At 39.4% G+C, this 23,006-nt stretch overlaps 1 protein-coding gene across 4 annotated transcripts in view; it reads left to right on the forward strand.

The window, feature by feature from the left end:
* Positions 1–23,006, forward strand: part of dachd (dachshund d) — a 108,692-nt gene that overhangs the window by 72,622 nt on the left and 13,064 nt on the right. Inside the window, exons 4-7 of one of the 4 annotated variants that reach the window (XM_058393322.1) lie at positions 3,503–3,675; positions 4,009–4,144; positions 5,154–5,288; positions 21,400–21,539. In XM_058393322.1, coding sequence (XP_058249305.1) covers positions 3,503–3,675; positions 4,009–4,144; positions 5,154–5,288; positions 21,400–21,539 — 584 coding nt within the window. Of the gene's footprint in view, positions 1–3,502; positions 3,676–4,008; positions 4,145–5,153; positions 5,289–21,396; positions 21,540–23,006 lie in introns of all 4 variants that reach the window. The other 3 variants (XM_058393321.1, XM_058393323.1, XM_058393324.1) reach the window with 3 other exon arrangements.

A 23,006-nucleotide genomic window follows, 5' to 3' on the forward strand; every position in this document is an offset into this window, starting at 1 on the left:
ATTTCTAAAAAGTCAACATCATTTAGAAAAGCTTGTATTTGCTTAAAATAATATGAAGTAGTAGACTTTTTTTTTTCTTTTAAAGAAAATAAAATATCCTGGGTTTTACCTACAGAGACAGAAGAAATGTTTAACCTCTCCATAATGCCTGGAGTAAATTCCCCCCAAAAACTTTGGACAATTTTAAATTGAAAGTCTGTTCATCAAATCAGCTGATTTAATATTTCAAATGAATCATTTTACTGTTTTCTGTTTAATATAATGTATTATTATTTTTTGAATATTACAATACAATGCTTTTGCAGTACTGTATGAAATACTAGGAACTTCTCCAAGTTCTCGAGAGTTTACTTTCATATAAAGTGAATTGAGATAATGGTGAAGTATTTAAACCTGTGGTCAGAGCTAGTTGAAGGAATCTGTAAGATCTGTAAACTCTTCATTTTTCATGACTCTCTTTATTGTTTCTTTGACAGGGGACAATATTCAGCATTAATTAAGAATCAATCTTTGAAAATGAAGCACAGCAGTAATATGGGATGTTTTAATATAAATTTTATCAAATATTAGTGACTACCAACTGTTTATCAGATTATTAAATATTATCTAAAATAAAAAATATAAAATAGCACTTTTTGCAGTTTTGTAACCTAAGAAAACATCTTTAATTTCTGACAGCTTTAGAATATCATTTTAATGGAAAATGCATTAAATAAGTAATTAATCTGGTCAGATATTGGGTTATTATTAACAGCAAACAACAACAATTCTACTCATAATAATAATAATAATAATAATAATAATAATAATAATGTGTGATTATTAATATTTAATATTTTATTAATGTCCAGGTTGTTTCAGGGGGTTTGTAAACGAGAGACAGGTGTGTGTGATTAGTAATTGTGAGCGTGGAAATGGGGTCATGTGACTTGTAGCTTGGGCTGGCTGAGAATTCTGGGATATGGAGTTCATGACTGTCTGCTGTGTGTTAGCTGTGTTTAAAAGAGGAGAAGACAGAGACATGACAATATGAAGAAGAAGAAGATGAAGAAGAAGAAGAAGAAAAAGAAGAAGAAGAATATTGGCTTGCTAGGTACACACACCTGCTGGATTTCAGTGTGTGTATTTGTGTTAAGGTTCAGTGTACTGATTTGTCTTCTCTGTCCTGTCTTTAACTTGCTAGCTAATAATAGTTGACACACGGATTATATGTACACTCTGTTGTCAATCAACAGATAAAAAACCCCAAACACGTTAATCTGAGAGTTAATAAAATCTGATAGTCTGCAACTTTTCTCTCTGATAGTACTGCACTCTTTCCTTCTTTTCTTTTCCCTCCTCTGACACTTCTTAAAGATGTGACTATTAATAGTCACATGACCTTCTATCATGCCTAAGGTCAGGATGTCATGCTGCATGATGCATCCATGATGATGTATGACATGTATGTATAAAAAATGTAAATGGAACAGCTCTAATAACAGCTCTAATAACAGCTCTTTCCATAGCACCTGGAATGTTCACACTATTTTTCTCACTTTACTCACTCATGGTTCTTGTTTAATATTTTGCAAAATGGCTTTAATTAGCTGGAAGTTAAAGGATAACTGCTCTCCATGTCTATTTAAAGAAGTATTATTTAACATCCATCAGTATCCATTGCCACTTCAATAAACTCGTATAAGTGATTCTTTGCTTGTTTTTCAGCTTGAAGGCCTTGATGTAACTGTTCAGAGTTTGTTAGTAGGAGTCCTCCCTGTGCATCAAATAGGACATGGATGAAACATCACTTAAGAAGATGAAAGGAGGTAGAAGGAGAGAGATTAAGCGCTTGAGAACGCTCTGCTACTGTATAACCGAGCGACAGTCTCTCAAAGACTACATTCAGTGTAACTTGGTTGTTATTCATTGCAGGGTCATTTAAATGACAAAGCCGTAGTTTTACACACACACACACATACACGCACATTTTATATATGATGATTTGCTGAAATCCAGATCTTCCTCTGAGAATCCCACTGCTCCATCTGGCTCTCAGCAAGCACTGAAAGCTTGATATTTGCATGAACAGCTCGCTCGGTTTGTTTGGATGTGGCGGCGTAAGTATCCTGCGATCTCACCGCACCGCGTTTTAATTGAGTCCGGTCTTGGGAATGGTAATTGATTCACACTCAGCACTTGAGAAGAGGCGCCTTTACATGGTCCTGCTTGGCTTCTTCGTCTTTAATCCCCTTTTTCTTTCTAATGTTAGGGAATTTGTTTTGCTAGTGAATCCACTGGCCAGCTTTCTTATGGAAATCAATGGTTCTTTTCCAAGGAAAGCAATGACACACAAGAGAAGAGGAGTGGGCTTTTTTTTTTGTTGTTATTCCTTCTCAATCGCTCCAGCTGAAGGCTTCCTGGTGTAGATCCACGCTCTCACCCTTTGGACACTGATATTTTGTACAAAAGCAAAGTAGACTTGTTTGGTGTATTGTCCTCTTGTGTTTTTGTCCCTTTTACCTTGAGCCAAGTAAAGGAGGGAGGTGTGTGTGTGTGTGTGAGAGAGAGAGAGAGAGAGAGGAACAGGAGCACAGTCAATTCCACCGGAGACGATGAAGTTTTCTTTTCAAGCACTTGAGTGGAGCCTTTGAATGCTGAAGACCAAAAAATTTCCACGTTACTTTTGATCTGCCAGTTCAAAGACAGGAGAGACAGTGAGTAGGTCTTCAGTTCAGGGACACACACCAGGCTGTGACCTTATTTGTGTGCACATCCTTTGAAACAGGGGGGACCCTTTCACTTCCAACTATTTAATCCCATACATGAATGTTGCACATCGGCTTCCGGTTATATGGAACTGAACACAACTTCAAATGTCATCCTGTCTTTTTACTGGAAATCAAGGAATGTCTAGCATTTAGTTAATATAAGGCTTCCAGTAACAATGTGTGTGTGTGTGTGTGTGTGTTTTCTGGCTTCTTAATGCCTATATTTTTAATTAGCACTGTTTTAGCTAGTTATTTCAGTAATGACTTTCAGGTCTGGCTGCTTTTGCAGAGTCACAGCACTTGAAATGCATTTACTATTAATAGTGCAACATTAATTTTCATAATTTCACATCTTTCTGTGCAGCCCTTAATTATGATACATTGAAGGCTTTCTCATTTCTGTTATCATTAACCTCACTATTATAGCGTACCATCACAACGGATGAAGCCGTATGTTTTATTAACACTGACTGTAAAATATTTATGCCGATTGCTAATGAAGATAACGGCTTAGTAAACATACTACAGGGAAAGATTACACTGTTGAATTTTTGCGAAGTGGTTATTATTCCAGTGAACATTTGGTTTGTCAGCATCATCCACATGGCAGACCGGCGAATAAGACGATGACTCTGTTTCATGCTGAGCGCTCATTCTCTCTTCATTTAACCACTATTTACTCAGCTTTAATGCCAAAATAATGAGTCCTTTAAAATGCGTGTTTAATTGCCCCCGTCTTTGCCCTCTCTCAGGTTTGGAGCTGCCATTCATGATGATGCCCCACCCCCTGATCCCTGTCAGCCTGCCTCCTGCGTCAGTCACCATGGCAATGAGTCAGATGAACCACCTCAGCACCATCGCCAATATGGCCGCCGCAGCACAGGGACAGAGTGCCCCTTCCAGAATGGTGACATCAGTGATTAAGGTAACACACGGTGCCGCTGGCTCTTTGCCTCGCGCACATTTTCTCATCAGATGTAGGGGAGGATGGGGCTCCGCTGCATGATCGCATGATCCCATAATAGCCTCGGATAGAGGAGAAGGGAGGGGACAGACAGAGGGATGGGGGAGAGGGAAAAATGGAGGATCGCAGAATTAAAAGCCTGCGCTCTGTGCCGTTAGAGTAGCACCTTGACAGTCGCTGTAGCAGCAAGCGATGGCACGAGATGCTGTTTTCAGAGCTGTCGGATGCCGGCTGGGTGTAGCGTAATAGCTGTGGATATGTGTGTGTGTGCGCGTGTGTTTGTGTGTGTGGCAGGAGCGGGTGCCTGACAGTCCCTCCCCTGCTCCCTCTCTGGAAGATGGCAGGAGGCCGGGAAGCCGGCCCTCGTCCCAGCGCAGCAGCAGCGTCTCCAGCTCACCCGCACACACCGAGAGCTCCTCCGACAGAATGCGTACGTCTGCTCCGTCTCTCACTCTCTTTCCTCCCTCCCTCCCTCTTCTCCTTTGCTGTCCTCTTATACTCTTTTCTCTGCACACAGCCGCATATTAAGAGTCTGCACTTGAGCTAAAAATGCCCATTGTCATGAGAGACGTGCGAGTCCCTCTTCTCATTCCTCTAGTTTTCTGCAAATGAAAGTGAGACCTATATATTTCCTCCATCTTGTGTCCTCGTATACGTGAGGCTCAACCACGTGTTTATACTCATCGTCAATAATGAACCACATCAGTAAGATGGTTGAATAGCAAATGTATCCACTATGAAACACTCACTCATTTCTCATATCATGCATTTCAGACCTTCATGTTTTTGATAAATTAAATGCCCTAACGCAATCCTGTCCTCACTAACACACATACTCAAGCTAAACATTACATCCTAATTGGAATACCATATCAGTAGCACAGTATTATGTCTCCATCAAATATAGATTAAAGATAAGAATAGTTTTAGGACACAGCATCCATATTTAAATAATCTTTATTTAGATGTATCAAGCTGAGAAGTCATTTGCATGTGCTGTCACACAAGCGTCAAGTTTATTGTATTTTTTTTTCTCCTAATCTATAGTAGAACTCCCACTCTCTCTTGGTGTTGAGTGTCATCTTGTCCTTCAACAACACATATTCAAATTATTCATTCTACTTTTTTTTTTTAAGAGCACCTCATTTTCACACATTCAGAAACCAATCACCACTGCATTTAAAAACAGTGTTGACGGATCCACACGCTAGACAGAGCATCGACAAATTGGGGTTTGAATGACTGGCCCATTGATTTGGAGAAAAAGTTTACCTCAAATCAAATAAATGAAAGCCAAGGACATATTCACCTCCAACATAAAGCGTGCAAGTGCAAATCAGTCATCTTCGTAAGAGGTGTTTTTATTGTCTTTGTATCTTGATTGAGAAAATTTGAAAATATGACTGTAAGATGGTTTTTTTGGGTGTTTTTCTCTGAAGCTATTCATCAGAACGGGCTTGCCATGAACCAGGCTCTGTTGGGCCTTTCTCCCAGCATCCTACCCGGCCCCAAGGAGGGTGACCTGGCCACTCACGACATTGGCCACGAGGCTAAGAGACTGCACTCTGAGAAAGGTCAGCTTTCTTCTTTATAAAAACTGTCATGTCTCTTAATTATCAGTCTCTGAGCCACATTATATACATTACTATTGATTGAAACGCACTTGACAAACAAATCTAGCAGGCAGTTATACAGCTGTGCCTCTTCTCTTCAGTTTATTGCATTAGTAGTTATTTTGCCATCTAGTGGTTTTACTCTTATGTTATATTTATTTATAATAATAATTATTTATACTACACATGGAATAAAACATGAGCAGTCACCCTATTATGGGAAAATAATCAATGAGTGAAGAACATGGGGCTGCCCCACCTAGATTTTTTTTTTCCAATAACAGCCTGGTTTTATATCAGATCAATTTGCCAATGACTACAGGTTTTTTTTTTTATTATTAAAGAATGAAGTCATATATATATATATATATATATATATATATTTTTATCTCTTTCTACATTTACTGTTGTGAAACAAGTTCCTGCTATCACTTATTTTATAGCAGCCATAAACAGTCATGCTTTCTCCGGCCACCCTTTCACTAATAAGACATTAATAAGACAAAAAAAAGCAGCTTGTGATGTTACCAAGAAACAATAAAGCCACCTATCCTGTCTGTCTGAACATTTTTACAGCTTTATCTGGAATTGTTTCAAAGCACTGGACACTCCTTATACTGGAGGCACCTTCCAAAATAAAAATAACTAAATAATAAATAAGAAAAAAAAGAGTAAAAACAAAGAAACAAAAATTAATTAAATAGATAGCTTCTGCCATACAGTCTCTGTGGTGGTCCTTAAAATATGAAACATAACATATTCGATTGAGTGCATTGATATAAATCTTACAGCTGAAGCTACTCTCCAAGCTGTACTGTTATAGGAAACGTATCAACACCATGTAATCAATCGAGTCTTCAACAGCACTTTGGTGTAGTTTTGTGGTTTCTCAAAGCCACAGATTGTTAATGCAAGTAAAATTATGAATTAGAGGGTTTTATACAGACAGGAAAGTCTTCATAATGTGGATGTGTCACATTAAAATCTGGGATTCTAAGCATTTATAAAGCCATTTATGTAAAAACAATATATATTATATATACATAATTGTTGTAGTGATGACAGTAGAAACCTTTCTTATTTGAAACAACAAACTGCTTAAAAATAAAGTCATCCTGTTTAGACTTCGCCGGTGAACTTAATTGAGAAATGCTGTGCAAATATTTCTTTAGCAGCTCATCTAATGTAATACACAATTTAGTGTGAATCCTAGACCTCTCTGCGTTAATTGCAATCACAAATCATCATCAGCATCCATTTTGGAGTAAGACAATATGTGTAATCGTATTGCTTTTAGATTACTGTTTATTATTAGGCTGTTAAGTATGATGGTTTGGGGGGAAAAGGAAAAAAGCATACACAGACACAAACACACACACACACACACACACACACAGGCATTTGGATTAAATACAAATCGACTTGAATAATAGATTTGAGTATTCTCTGATGGCAGAGGCCTGGGGTGGGGAATTGTTGGCTGGGGGTGATAATGATATTAAAGCCACTATGGAAATCACTGGGACGCACGTTCCCTGATGGATCGGTCCGGTGAGGAGGGACTGTGCCGGACCTGCCTGTAGACGGTGCAAGTCTGTGAAGCAGAGTAATTAGCATGATTATATGAATTTACAGGTCAGGACGTAGGTGTGATGATGGGTGGGGAAATGCACAGACGTGTTTCAGTCCTAAACTCTCACTCTGTGTCCCACTATACTCGACGGATGTTCTCGCTTGTATATGATAATATTATCTTGATACCTGTCATTCCTCAGAATGCATTGCTTGTATTATTCCCCAGCAGAGACATATCGGCGCTGTTAAAAGCTTTGCAGCAAACACCCAGACCCCCCCCCCTTCTCTCTGTAGAGCAATTCTCTCAACCTTTTTAGATGGCAATTGAGCCAGATTGGTCTTGATTCTCTCTGACTGGGAGAAAATCCACATTGTCTATTTGTGTTACCATTGCATTACCATTTAGATGCCCACCATCCCTAATATGTCACACAGCTTGATTAGAATTCAAGGCTCTCTAACGTTCACGCCAAAGGTCTCAGGCTGTGGAAAACATTTTTATAAAATAATCCATTAATGCAGAGGAGTGCAACTAAATTAGTTACCAATTTGCTGAGCATGAATTAATGAACAGAGCTTCTCCCGGCTCCCAGAGTTGTAATTTTCATAATAACCTCAGACCTTTATTTGGCAGGTTGTTTAGTTTTTTCGTTTGAAGGTTTTCATTAGTCTAATGAGGACTGTGCAAGGGCGAGCAGTCAGCACAATTTACATGAGGAAGCTATCATAATAAATGAGGCAATTTGAATAACACGCACAGGTTTATGCCGCAAGATAAGAGAGATTGTACAGGCAGATCTGGAGGTAATCAATACGTTAAGACCAACTAATAACCGAAGTGAAAAGAATAAAATTAATGATAGATATATTGAACTGTAATGATATGATACATGATGCATTAGATTAATAAAATGAATGTGGCTCATTGTTAAATGGAGGGTCAATGGCCAGCTTGACTTTGTTTATGACGGACCCTTTTTAATTAGGGTTGTTCATCGGATCAGTTTGTTTAGACAAATGAGATTACATTCCAACGGTTTAATGGTATTTCTCCACTTCTTCAATCTTTATGGTCTTGGCAGGGCATTAAATTAATTTCATGCATTATACTTCCAAGTACTGTGCAAAGGGATACTGTAGAAAAGCTGTAGAGAAACAGACGACACAGAAAACACATGTTTCAAGTCTTTTTTATTTATCTGTTTCTTTAAAGAAAAGCTAACAGTGATTAAAATGGAATTAAAATGGTAGAATACAGCACAGTGTTAGCATATGGCTTAGCCAGCAGAAGTCCTTTGCACCAAAGCAGAAGTAAAACACGAGCTGTTGAGCTGAATTGCTTTACAAAGAGAATCTGTCAGAATTGCTTTTGATAAACCTTGTCCCATGAAACAGCAGGTAGTTGACAAACAAGGAAAACTGAAAGGTACTAAAGCTTTGGCAGTAAAACTCATTTTGGACATCAAACATTTAACATCGTTCCTCTCCTTGGGGGAAAATGCTCATGATTGCATGCACATATGGGATGGGGGTGGGTGCGTTGTGGGGTACAGTACCAACTAAAGGAGGAATTTAAGCCATAATTAATGCTCGGGGTCATAATATTAGAATGAATAAGCAACAGAAATACTGGTAAAAATTACAGGATATATTTTAGTCCATTTTTTTCTTCCAGTATCAGTACAATGTACAACCCAACTGAGTTCACACATGTGGAAGAGGTGCAGGTGGGTGTACTGTACATGATTGCACCCTACGTCACAATCATTGAGAGTTACGTTCTGTGAGCCATGTTGTACCGACAGTGCAGCGCAATGAAACTAGCCATTAAGATAATAGACACATCTCGCCTCAGTCTGCTGTGAACTCCGTTCTTTTCTGCCTGATCTGGTTTCTTCGTGGAAAACGTGGAATTAGGAACATATTCATTGCGTGGATGGTGCTCTTGTGTGTGTTTATGCTAATTAACGTTTAACTAAATGAATGTTTAGTTCTTTAGGCTTTCTTTGTTACGAGCACAAAGTTAAACTATTTGTGTTTAATGATTTTTTTTTGTCAGTTTAACCTAATAATATCTAATATGATATATAATATTATACATATATTGCTGTATAGATGCATATAAAGCATATGAAGGAGGTGTTATGACAAGCCACTATAAACAAAGACAGGAAATGTTGTAACAGATACTGTTAAGTAACATTTAGTTCATGCTTGCAGATACTCTAGACTCATTACTTGTGATATCTAAATACATATCTTTTACATATTATCGGTTAGAAATCGGTTTTGAATTAGTTTGATGGTAGACCTACAACCTCTGCAATTTTGTGATCACTTTTCAATTTTGTTATTCTATTTATTTCCATTATAATTGCTATTATTACCTGCCACAGGTCATGGCTAAATGTAGGTTTTTTTGCACCTGTAACGTGAGGCAAGATGTTGAATTTTGGTTATTTAACCACATGATTTGAAGGCAATGTGTAGTAATGTTCGAATTTTACATTATGTACCCGTTAACACTTGTTTGATGTGTAGCAGCATTTGTAAGATGTTAAATTTTGGTTGCTTAAATGCCATGATTTAAATCAAACAAAATGCAGTGGCACCTTTGAATAGGAATTTAATTCGTTCTGGAGGCGAGAAATTTGTATTGCTGAACAAATTTTCCCATAAGAAATAATGTAAATGCAGGTAATCCGTTCTAGCCACCCAAAAAATATTATCAAAATTACCAATGTGAAGTATATGTAAACTGTATGGCTGCTTACAAAGAACTGACCCAAGTCAAGCATTCTATGTGTTCTACGATGTATTCTATCGTGCCACCAAGCTTCTGTCCACAAAAAAACACCCAAAAAATCACCTAGCTTTTGAACGCATGCCGATGGCAGTGTTGGTATCGTGGATTGACTGAAATAAAAAAAACATAAAATTAATAAACTTGCTTTGGTTGGTTTTTCTTGGCTTTCCACTGATGCAAACAAGTTTTGAACAGCTCCCGGACATACGCGCAACTTAGCCGGTGTTTGTTTTGCTCGGTATGCTGATGTGAATTTATTGCAAAACTTCGATTCTTAATGTCGAATATTTGTAAGGGGCCGTCCCTTCATATTCATATGCCGAGGATCCACTGTATCAAAATTAAATGATTTAAAACATTTCAAGTTTGTGTATGTTAACATTGTGACATAGCAGATGTTGGGTTTTGGTCGTCATAATTTAAGACCAAACGTGGATATTCTATACCAATATGAGGGCATAAAATTTTTGGAAGACACAAAATTTTGGTTACTTAATACCATGACTTTAAACCAAGAAAATATCAACGCTTGATTATGTTAGAATTTCAAATTTCATCACTAGGATGTTTTGGAGATGTTTGAAATATTGAAAGTTTAGCAAATGTTTGGAAGATGTTTTGGTCATCATACCTCACAACTAAATGTGAGAATTCTACATGAAGTTGGAATTAGAGGTCTGCAAGATGTTGCAACTTGAAACCAGCAAAACGTCAACATCAGCTGTCACCAATATCCTCCACCAAATTGACGGTTGGCGTTAGACGTTGTCCTGACATTGCTTTTGAAATCACAACCTATATTCAACCAAATATCAGTGTCTTAATCTGTTGTTGGTCCACTGGGATATCTTTGAACTGTGTGGTTTTGCTTGCATATAGTTAATTACAGGGACATGGCAGTAGGTCACAGGGACTAATGGGATATAATGATGTTGTCTGTGATCCTGATTGGTGGAAAGAAGAGCTTGTAGATTTGTCCAGTTCTCCACTGGGATCGTCCATTTTCCTGAAATCATCGCCATCCACCGGAGAGTGGAGAATTAATGCCCCAACATGTCTTCATTATTCAGTGCAATGACATTTCTCTTCACATTGATCATTAGACACTTCAAGTGAAGTTTTAGCGGAAAGAAAAACTATATAAAAGGAAGACTGAGAAGCAGTAAAGTAAGTTTATTAATAACTCATCCTATTTTCAGTCAGGGTATTCTTAATAATAGCAGAGCTATTATGTGTGTTGAATCGTAATTATTTCTCAGACCAGGTCCCATATTTGTCATGCAACTCAGAACAACTGCAGCTCATTGTGGTGAAGTAAGAACTGCTTTACTGTAACCCAACCCCTTTATTGACAGCTCATTGTGCCTTCGGGTTCGAAGGAACTGATGCGTACAATCAGCCGCGGTATTCGGCTCTAAATGTGCAGTGAATAATCACATTTGATTTGTACGAGCTGACAGGCGCTGGGATGCGGTCAGATGAATGAGTATTACTTAGATAATTTGCCAGCTGGTCAGTGAATGGAGAAGCATGTGTTAGCCATTAAATGATTTCATGAAAGAAAAAAAAAGGAAAAGAAAAGAATGACCTTTTCCTCAAGTACATCAAAAGATATGGAATAAAAGTTTTTATTTTTCTTGACCTGCTTTAAAAGCTGAAATCAAAGAAGAGATGCGAGGCATGATAAAGAGGAGAAGGGTGTAATTAGAAAGCATCGCGTTTGTGCTTTCCTTTAAGCCAGACGTCCTGTTCGGTGTGTATAATGCAGGCAATTATTTCAGGTTGTGTTTGGATGGTATCTTGCTTAAAAAAAATTTTTTTTCTTGGTTTTTTTTTGGCATGTATTAAATTAGACATGTACAAGCAATAAGGAAAATCTAATAGAAGCAGATATAATGTGGTGTAGGATAACAATGGGAACTCGTAGCTGATTGTTTCTTCTGATATGCGGCGCATGTCTCCTTGGATTTCAGCTTCATTTCCTTTATAATGGAACATTTTGAAAATAATTGTGCTGATTTCACTTAGCATAGGATAATTATCATATATAGCGTCTAGTCTGTAATACCTTTTGTTCTTTACTGGTACTTTTCAGTATAGACACACTAGACCTGATGTGTAATAATCAGTCTACATGTAAACTGAATTAAAAAGTCTATGTAAAATTCAACATAATTGTTAAACAGGTGTGATGTTTGGACACATCACTTATATTCTGGGTTAATGTTCATTGACAGTTGCAAGAATCTATATCTAAAGTCTCTGTATCACCATAGCTCAGCTTTGACAAAATAAGAGCCATAAGTAAGACGTGTAAGCAATCTGTCAATCTAGGAACGCATACTCAAGTATTGAAGGAATGTTCTGTTTTAAAAACTTAGGTCACCTTCAGCAAAACTACAGTTCAGGAGTCTGTATCAGCACCCACTATTCTCCTCATCAGCAATGCCTGCATTCAAAGCATGTTTTCTTTTGCCTTTTTAGTGTCCTTGCCAATCTGGCTTCAAAAAAGCAGCGGATGGAGGTTTGTGCTGACTCTGCTGACTTTCCGTAAGACAAAAGGCTGGATCATTAGCCATAAGGAGCCGAAATGTGACTTGGCAAGCAGTCAGGGTTTATGATCAAACAACTTGTCAGTGTGTCCTGTCCAAATGAAAGGGTGCAAAAAAATAATTCAATAGAGGATCAATCAAATTTGCGAGCGATGTAACAAATAGTGCTGATGATGCAGGATGAGAAATTCCCCCCAGGAGCCTGCAGTTCATTTGGATATTTGCTCTCCTTCTCACACGTTCCGGTGCGTGACACCACTGACTGCTAAATTACATTTCATAAAAAGGGTGGCTGTTTTAGGCATGTTGAAAAGAACGAGGTTCTTTTTAATCTTTGAAATGCCTTAAAAGTGACAGAATGCTTTCTCCTGCCAAGATGTAAGGCTTAGACAGGGAGATAAATATGCTGTGGTCAGCTAAGTGTATCTAGTGAGCGGAGAGGCAAATTTAATAATGTATTATCATTCAGTGGAGAAGGTGAAATCTCCTTGTCCATCACAACATGCCGCGCTGCTTCATGTTACCCTTCATTTCAATAGAGAACAAATGTGTTGCAGAGACACGAGCACTCACAAGGGGGGATGTTGATTTTTTTTTCTTCCTTCTAGTCCTTTGGGGGATTTTTTAAAAATTTCTGTATTACTAAAAAGTCCCACCTTTGCATTATTTTTTTGTTTTTTTGTGTGAAAGCATCCTCCTTGTGAATTCTAGCTGCATATCAGCGCATCTGGTCTTAAGCCAATGCACACCGCTGTGAACAAATTTACCTGTTTGCCCTTGGACAGATGAAATGTATGAAACAATTAGCAAAACCCATTTCTTTGCATGGCTAATTTGCCGTACAGACTAAAAAACACAGCACAGCAACTGTCGCAAGAAGGTGAGCTTGACCCTGACGTTGTTCCTGCTTTTTTTTTTTTTTTTTTTTAATTTCCTAAGGAAGTCAGAACTACCTAGTTGGATTGTCCAGCTTCATGTTTCTATTTTGTAAACAACCATTACAAGATGTCACCCAGACAACATTTTACTGAGATAAACAACTGTAAATATTCGCTGCACATACGGAGAGCCGTGTTTCTTCTTTGTACTGCTATCTGGAGCCCTATTAAAGTGTAGCCCTGCCAGGCACTCAGTCTAATAGAGCTCTCTTATCATGGTGCTGAGTTGGAGTTGACTTGCGGACATGGTGAGTCAAGCCTTTAAATTCCGACTCTACTGTAATTATAGTCTGATACTTAAGGCTTTTATATCCTTTCACTGTGAAGTAAATCAGTCCTAATAAAACAGAATGTGGGGTGTAGGCAAACTGCTGGAAGACTAATTCTCTGCTCTCTTCTGGCTTTACTTGTGTGTTTTAAAGCCTGCCTAAGTATTCCAGTCACCTTGACTTTGCAGCAGCTGAAACCCCGGAGAAGCTGTTGCTTATCCACCCAACCCCAGCCTGTCAATTAGGTGTTTAAAAATTAATCTCTTTAACTGGAAACACCATGCCAGCTTTCTTCCATCTGTAAATGGAGTGTTATTAATTCAAGCAGCACAAAGCCAGCGCTATGAATAATATTATCAAAACAGATTTCCACACGTTTAACACGTCGCCCGCTTTTAAAACCCCTAAGTATTTTTTAGAACTGTGAACCAGGCGCAAATGGATTTGCATCCATTTTCGCACACTCATGCTAGAAAAAGCAACAGCAAGTCAGACTCGGGCTTCCTAAGCCCTGCTTTTACCAAAGTTTACATTTCCATTTACTTTTTTTTTTTGACTTTCATTTTTCCTTTTACAAGCCACTCAGTATGTTGAGCCAGGATTAGCACCAGACTCTGCTATAGAGCGAATACAAGAGCGTCCTCGTTCCCCGTAGGAATGCAGCGCAATACAATGATATTAATACGTGGGCTCGTTTTCAACCGACACGCTCCTCTGCCGTCCTGCTGCAGTCTCCGTGCTATTTTTCAATGGAAGAACACTTGTTCTGTATTACAGTGTCAGTTTTTCTAAAGCATGATTTAGTGTGTAACTTACAGGAGCCAGTGACATATATAACTATTGTTCAAAACAAAACTGTAAAACCTTTAGTACAATAAGTTCATCTCTTGATAACAGTACTGGAAAGTTTCAGAGTCTATGGTACAGAATGTCGCCTTGTCTCTAGATAAATTTCTCTTAGTCTATTAGCCAACTAAACTAATAATCTTTTGAAAAATGTGTCCCAACCCCACCAGCTTGAATATGTGAAAAAAGGATAAATCCATTTGCAGCTGGTTCACAGTAATGAAAATACTTTGGGGTTTTTAAAGCGGGAGCACTATGCATTAAAAATGACAAGGCTGTGCTATTACTAATTTAGCCATGAGCACAAACACAAGAAGAAATGAGTTAAAATCTCTTTTTAAATTACAGGGTCAGTGATAGCTTGATTTAGTTGATTGAAAGCCTCCCTTGAGCTACCGAGCATGATACATAACCTGTAATCGCTTAACTCGAAGATTGGTTTCGGACTTTGTGTAAAAATCGACAAGGATGAATTAACGTAAATGACTGACAGCAGTAGGCCGGAGGAGTTGCACCAGGTGAAAGAGAAACGTATAACATATTAAGCCAAGACCACAGAGATGGAAGGTAGAAATGATTAATTGTATGATATGTTTTATAGTTTTGTAGTTATTAAAACACTACATGCTGATTAGTAGCTCTGTGGAGTTGCATGTTCTCCTTCCTGGTCGTCTGGTTTCCTTCCATCTTCCATAAACATGCCTACTCTAGGTGAACTGGAAATGCTAAACTGCCCCCGTTGTGTTTTACAAAGAAGTGACCTCAGCCTGCAGCCAATCTCTCTCTCTCTCTCTCTCTCTCTCTCTCTCTCTTTCTTTTACTCTCTTTTTCTACTTCCTCTTAGTCCATAATTCATCCCATTTACAGACTTAATCACTGCAGTTCCCAAATTTGTAAATAAGAACAGCTATTCAAAAGTAACAGACAAACAATAAAACCCTTGAATGCATTTGCTTTTCAAACATTAGACCCAATTAATTTGCAAGCATTTGAGAGCACTAGTTATCCAGCCTGCTTTACCTTTTTAATTAGGTTACACAACCCTCTCGCTAACATCAATTGGGTGTCTGTTTACAAAAAAAAGAAAAAAATCACTGTGTACGAGCGAGTGGGCCTTTCGTGGAAGACTTCAGTGCTTCAAGGTGCACTCTCATAGAAACAAAAAACAAAAGCAGCACACAGGGGGTTGGTTTATGCCTGCATTACAGGCGGTCAAGCCTTTAATCCTCAGTGGTCTGGTAACGACATATCGTCTGCATTTATTACATGGAGGAGCACGGTCGAAAGGAGGAAGAAAAAAAGCGCTGACTTTGAACAAATGAACAAGCTGACCTTTATGCAATAAATATGACAGGGGCAGTATAAAAGGACGAGACGTCTTCTTCAGCTTCGATGTGCATCAGAGACTCTTGATATGAACGTTTTTTTTTTCCAGGTGTCTCTGTCCCGTCTTTCAGATCTCATCTACTGTATTGTGCTTTGGGGCAAAACAGTATATTTATTATTTTTTTTATTATTTTTTTTTTTACCTAAATGACTTTGAACTCATAATAATAACATTTCCATTTTTTTCCATATGAAACTTTCACCTTAGGATCAGCATCCTATCCTTTTTTTTTCTTTTTTGTCCCTGCTACTTAAGGATTTATGAATATTTCCTGCCTGTCCACCTGTGTCACTATCTTCAGTGTGGCCTTGAGAATACATTTCAATTTATTAAGGCAAAGCAAAGTACTCATTATTTCAAAGAGAGGGGAGCAGAGTGACACGCAGAATTGGTTATTAATGGCACGGCTCGGCCACGGGGCAGCTGAAATTTAATGATACCCTACATGAAAATATGAGGGTGTCACTTTCTCAAAAGTCATGCGAAATGTCAGCGTTTTAAGGTCCCGCCGCTAATTTTATGGCCGTGCACAGTAATGTCTGCGAGCGCATTTTGGAAACACGTTCCAGTGGCTGTGCTGATTATCCCCTTCACCTTCTCGCCGCTCCCAAATGGGTTTGTGCAGCAAACGATTTAATCTGTAAGTATAGAGAACATTAACAAAAAAAAAAGAGAGAGAGAGAGACAGAGAAAGTCAGAGAGAGAGGGAAACACTGGTTGTGCATTTTCTCAGACACAAAGTCCTCTAAGCGAAATGTTACCTGTTAATCCGGGCCTGACAGACTGTTGACGTTGACTCTCAGCAGGAATTTGGTAATGGCTAATTTTCATCTTGGAATTAAAGAGCGGAAAAGAGCGAGACAGAAAGGGTAAAGAGCCAGGTATCTGCCTCTTGAGCCTCCTGGTTTAATATCCTGCCATGCCACAATGCTCATCCTGCTCATGTGCATAACATATGCACCTTAAAGTGGTGAGAGAATTTGCTCAGTATAAAAACACCCTCGTTTTTACGTGTGCACCCGCAGAGGAGATCCTTTACTGTCGCTTCCTTTAAAGGTCTGTCTTGTTTTTCTGCCATTTAAGCATGAATTTGCTTTAACATAACTGTAAAAAAAACAGCAGAGTGCCACCGCTATAAATGACGATAGAATGGTTAAGCTGTAACATAGGTGAATAAAACAGCACTTTGCTATAAAAGCAGTGCATGCAGCAGAGGCGCGAGGGGAGAGACGGGTGTGGAGATTAGTTCTTGTGTAGTGCAGGGTTGTCTCTATTTATGAGACTGAAAGGTCATAACCACTCCCCCGGAAAGCGGCAACTTCTTCAGCCCCATTGGCAGGTCAAATAAAATGTAATTGTCTGCTGAAAGCAGCAGCCGCCTTTGCCGAGAGCGAACTGACATCCTCCAGATTTTAGCATTCTGTTCTCCTGCTGGGAGGAACATGGGTTTGCAAGGACACAGGCTTCACCTGTCAATATATCAAAGTGACTGGCCAGGCCAACCAAATGCTACCACGCACTCTCTCTCTCTCTCTCTCTCTCTCTCTCTATTGTTCTTTTAGTATCTATCTCTTTCTCTCCATACCTTTGTTGTTCTTTCTTCCAGCTCACTTACTTTTCTCTCTCCCTCCCTCCCTAACTCCCTCCCTCTTTTCCCTTTTCCTTCTTCACTCTTTAGCTCCTTTCCTCTGTGCCTCTCTCTCTCTCTCTCTCTCTCTCTCCTCCGGCTCAGTGCCGAAGTTGTGCTGTTTGAAAGGCCCATTGGGACCTCAATTCAAACAGTGCAACTCCAAACATATGGCAGATTTTCAGCTCCCAAGGTCAATTAAAAACTATTTATTGCGAGAATGTTGCTAAATTTCCCCAGGTTTTCTCGCAATTTATCACAGAATGCCTTGTCTATCATATTAAAAATCAGTTGAGTGGCTTCTGCTCTCCTTGTTGTGACTTTCCATCAGAGATATCAAAGGGTGTCAAGAGGGGTCTGAGATGTATCCTATCTTCTCTTATCATATGCATCGCTCTCTCTCTCCTACTTGCTTTCCTTTGCCACGGCCGCGTCCAAGTGCTGTTCGCAATACAAATCTAATAACATGTAAATTGGAGATAAGCCTAGATCCCTGCGAGTGATATTTTTACATTCATAGTTTGTCAAGTCAATTCCTAAGCCCCTGTTTTAGCAGCACAACACATAACGACTGAGAAAATTAACTGGAAAGGTGATTTATCACTGCAAGCATACTGTCAAGGACTCCTGCGGCTGCCATGGGAGGGAGGGAGCGTATGTGCGTACGTCTGGATGCGAACGCTTCGAGAGAGTGTCATTTTAAATTATGGCGTTTTATTCAGAATGCATCGTATTTACAGCGGCCCATTTTTATTTGTGGCTCCTATTATCCTGCAAAACAGTTGTGCATGAAATGTTATTTGTGACACGGCTGACCCGAAAGGATCTCATAAGGGTTTTTTTTTTTTTTTTTCACTGGGTAGAGCTGAGCTCGGACCTGTCACAGCTGCTGCTGGCAGCCCCGGTGGAGAAATATCACCTGGAAAACGCAGCGCTCTCCTCCGCTCTCTCCAACCCGCTGGCGTCTGCCACTGTAATTAAGTCCAAGTCAATGATTCTGGACCAACAGTGAGAAATAAACAGCCAAACCCAGGCCAAAACTGAAGTACACCAAACAAGGAGGGAATTAAGAGAACACAATACAAGTGGAGAACGGCTGATGTGAACGTCGGACGGTGGGAGGGAAGTGAAGGAGGAGAACATTTGCTTAGTATATTAGTGGTAATTTGCAGCTTGAGTTATTTGGTTGCATCTGGGTTTATGTTATTTTGAGAGCTGAATTGGTAATTTGAGAGGAAATGCGGCGTTCGCTTTGTAATGCGCGACAGATTGTTTCCCCGTAACAAAGCGCTCCGAAGCACCCTGTGATCCAGCATTGTGCATGCGGCGAACCCCTTGCTGTGTCCCAAGCAGAAGTTGGTTAAAGCAATGATGTATGATTAATGCCAACATGAAATATGGGACAACAGTGGCTGCAAACCAACTGCAGTGCCTCCGCCATCCAAATCTCGCCGTATTGTTTTGCTCCTTGGCATTTGCAGTATCAATGCATCGGAATACACCAGGGCTGTAAATATACCCTCGAACCATTCCATGATCTAATAATCACATCGCTTTTATTTCCCCCAATACACTCACTCCTTTATCTGCACACGAAAGCCAAGCCACTGAGTGGCAGTAATAACCTCTCCAAAAGTGGACTTTTGCTTGTTTTTTTTTATTTATGAAATTAGATTAGCAGCAAATGTTTATCCATTAGGCAGCCATCCATTGTCGGTAATGAACCGGAGGGGAAGTGCTGCTGAAATTTAGGGAAAGGCTGCTGGGAGCTCCTCGGTGCAGGCACAGCACTCCTTTTAGCCTCCCCCTCTTCCAAGAATTGTAAATTATCGAGCCTTGATACTGGCGGCTGAGATTTGACTGTTGGTTCGCTTGATGTTTCCAGGGCATTTGCAGATGCTTGAAATAATCTCTAATGTTTTTGCTCAATCTGCTCTGGAGATGGATGAAATAAATACTTTAAACTAATTAATGTAAGACCAGCTGTTACCAAGCCTTGGCTGGCATTAGTGAATATTGATGGGAGCAGTGGGTCTCCTCCAGTCTTGCCATGTTTGCGCATGATTTAGAGGGCCATACAAACACGTATTAATTCTGTATGAGAGGCCCGCTGTGGATTTGAGTGCCAGATCCCATACAAAGATATTTTATTTTTCTTTTACGTTTTCTGCTGGTGTTGTTCGTAATTAATAAATAAATGCGATTAACAAAACTGATTGATGACAACATGACACTACGATCAGACGCATTTTTTTCTCTGTCTGCAGCTGCTGAGGCTTATGTAGAGAAACTGAGTGGCTGCTCACCGTGACAATGTGGAGATAGTGTCATCACTGGACTGTGTGGAGGGAAATGATTCTGTGGTTATGGTAGTGTGGGGTTTTGTGTGTGTGTGAGGTGTGTGTGAGAGAGAGAGACAGAGAGAGAGAGAGAGAGAGAGAGAGAAAGAGATAGATGTAGAGTTATGATGGCATGCACAGCAGATGGCAGAGGTCTGCCCTCACGAACGTGATGAATGGCGGATGATGTCATCAGGGCTCTGACATGCTGCAATTGCTCCTCAGAGGAAGCAAAGCCTCGCTCTGAGCTCTGGATCTGATCTTCGCTTTACATTTCAGACACAAAGGACATCTGCTCAGTGTCCACCCTCAGATTTATGCTCTTTAAGACGCCGCCTCCACCCACAGCGCAGCCTAAAGAGGGCTGATGGATCTTTTCTGCTAGAAGAAAAATGTCTTCGCTATATCTCATGAAGTGGCTGTCTCTCAGTGGGATTAGCTTTTTATATATATATATATATATATATATATATATATATATATATATATATATATATATATATATATATATATATATATATATATATATATATACAGCTTAGAGCTATAAAGTCATTTCCAGAACATTCCTTGTTAAAAAGGTGCCATCATTGTATATGTTTAGAAAAGAATATTGTACAATACAATCAACTTTACTGTAAAGTACATGTGTTCATTTCTTTATTCTAGTCCATGTACATCGCCAAACCCATTTTAGGCAATTTGTTGGAATATGTAACAGACCTAAAATAGTTTAGAGAAGACCATTACATTAACTAAATCTCTAAAGAGTTTGTCATGATCCAGTAATTGATTCTATTTCTGAAATTGCATGTGATTTGTACTTTGTACTTGCTTTAATAGGTCTAGCTCATGCTCAGCCCCTGTAGATTCACTTTTTTCTTTTTTAAGTGCTAATCTGTGTTTGGGTCTGTCAGGCACTTTTCCATTGGGAATTAGTGGCCACCTTTTTACTCAGCACTTCTCAGCCCTTACTGTTCATGTCACCCATTGGGAGACCTAAAGAATGACTACTGCAATGTTTTTCTCCTCTGTTAAAACCTATTTTGAGTTACCCTTGATTTTACTCTGATAACTTCTGCCTCTGTCCTATTGATTTTTATCTTCAGCTTCTTTTTTTCCAAAGATGAAAATCCATTCCTCCAATCCAAATTCACAGTGCTGTATGTGCCAGAGGAACTGCTCTGGTGTTGAAAGGCAGTAAATGAAGGTTCACCTCCTTGTGCCATATGGTCTTTGTTGGAGAGCCAGGGCTTTTAGTAATCAAGGCCTGCCATATGCATCTGATTGAGTGTGGCCTCTTCATATCAGAGAGTTAGAGTGCCATATGGACCGGGCAGCCCAGATCTCCTATCATATTTATGCCCTCGACGATACAGCAAATGACCACCAGCGTAACAGTACTAGAGTAGAACCACTCATGGTGCACAGGAATCTCATTACGTTCATGTGAATGGAAGCTCTTGAGCATCGCTAACAGCCACACATTCAGTAGCATCAATAACAGCATTGCTTCACATGACAGTTCCAGAATGGATTATCAATCATTTCCAGCTGATCGGGCTTGCTTGTATAGATGTTAATGTGATTTTTGCACAAACAAAATCTAAGTCTAAACACCAATTGTTGTGGGGATAGAAGAGTGATTTATTCCATGCTACAGTCTTGCGACTGAAGTCTAATGTGTTTGTTGAATCCAGTTTGCTGAGTCTGAATTTCTTTGCCACCAGAAGAAGCCCCCATGTGTACTCCAACAGCGAGGGACAGCTATGAACGGTTGTCGTTGGGTCAGGCTTTACCACCAGGGTTCCCGTCTCCTTTCCTGTTTCCTGATGGACTGTCATCGATAGAGACCCTACTGACCAACATTCAGGTAAGCCTCCACTGATCTTCAACAAACAGTCCTGTGAGACTAATTAGAGGTTCTGCATTAGAGATCCGTTTGCTTTAAATCTTAATGGTCTAACCTGGAAGAATATCAGTCGTAAATCTGTCACTTCGGGTGTTACAACAGTGCAAACAGGAAGAGTTCACTTGTAATGATGTCAGTCAAAATGACCACAGCTATCAAAATGTAATTTATTATGAAAGGATTAGTGCTGATGTAGAAAAACAATCCACACCAAGCCAGGGTGAACCGACCTGACCCAAAATGTCCCCGAAGTGAATCTTTTCCTATAATACTGTGTCCCATGGTGTGTTATTCCTGTTATACCACAGCAAATTGCCAACGATTACAACCACTTAAGTTTAATATAATGGAAAGTCATGACAAGTAACTTCCTGTTATCACTTATTATAGCAGCTATAAATAGCCGCTTATTCACCAGCTTCTGTTTTTTTTTCTCTCTATTGAAGTTAATAAGACTAAGAAATACAACAGCTTGTCATGCTACTGAAAAAAACAGAAACTCTCTTCACTAAATCTAGATAATAGTCCGTATGTGCAGTGATTGTTTTTTTTTCTGTCCCATATCTTACCAGTGTCCATTAGTCAGACACACTAATAGGCAGGCAGAGGTGTGTGTGTGTGTGTGTGTGTGTGTGTCTGTGTGTGTGTGTGTCTGTGTGTGTGTGTGTGGCTCTGGGACCATTACACAAAATGGACGTTATAATCTCAAAGTGATTGTGCCGTTGACCTAATCAAGAATATCATTACTGAACACTGCTATACAGATATAGTATTGATTCTACAGTTTTATCTACTGCTCTGTTTTATCATAGTTTCCTTAAACAAGGAGTGTTCATGCTAGCCTGTAGAATTTTGTTCAACATAGTTGTTTCCATGCAAACCAGAATGAGTCAGAAAGATGAATGCCATTGATTAGCATGGCCTGTGAGACTAATGATGTGAGTACAGTATAGGGAGAGCCTCCATGTTCACTGTTCTTGTGAGAGTGACATCAGAGCCATGCTGCTCCTTCTGGCCTCACTGATAATTAGCCTGGATGCATAGACTCCTCGCAGCCACACAAGTTTAGTTAGTCATCTTTAATCATGATTCTGGGGTAACGATTTGATTGAGCACTCACATATTCAAATCAACAAAAGCAGTCCAGGCAGAAAATTGAGATAAAGGAACTTAGTCTAAATTGGGGTCATAACAAGGAACAATTAGTATGATATAGCCCATTGCATCTGCCTTAATTGCATGTGTGTGGGAAATAATTGTTTGGAAATGGTCACAGCAGCATCAAAACTGCAAACACACGAGCTGTATAAATGTCGCTGTGGAAGTCAGAGTATTCCTGAGATTTATGACAGTTTTATCTGAAACTTTTTAGCTACATCCTGTGCCCAATGCAGTCTCAGCTTTCTCTTCTTGGCTGACAGAAATTAA

The sequence above is a fragment of the Hemibagrus wyckioides genome, linkage group LG06 (genome assembly GCF_019097595.1).
Source record: "Hemibagrus wyckioides isolate EC202008001 linkage group LG06, SWU_Hwy_1.0, whole genome shotgun sequence".
NCBI classification, from domain to species: Eukaryota; Metazoa; Chordata; class Actinopteri; order Siluriformes; family Bagridae; genus Hemibagrus; species Hemibagrus wyckioides.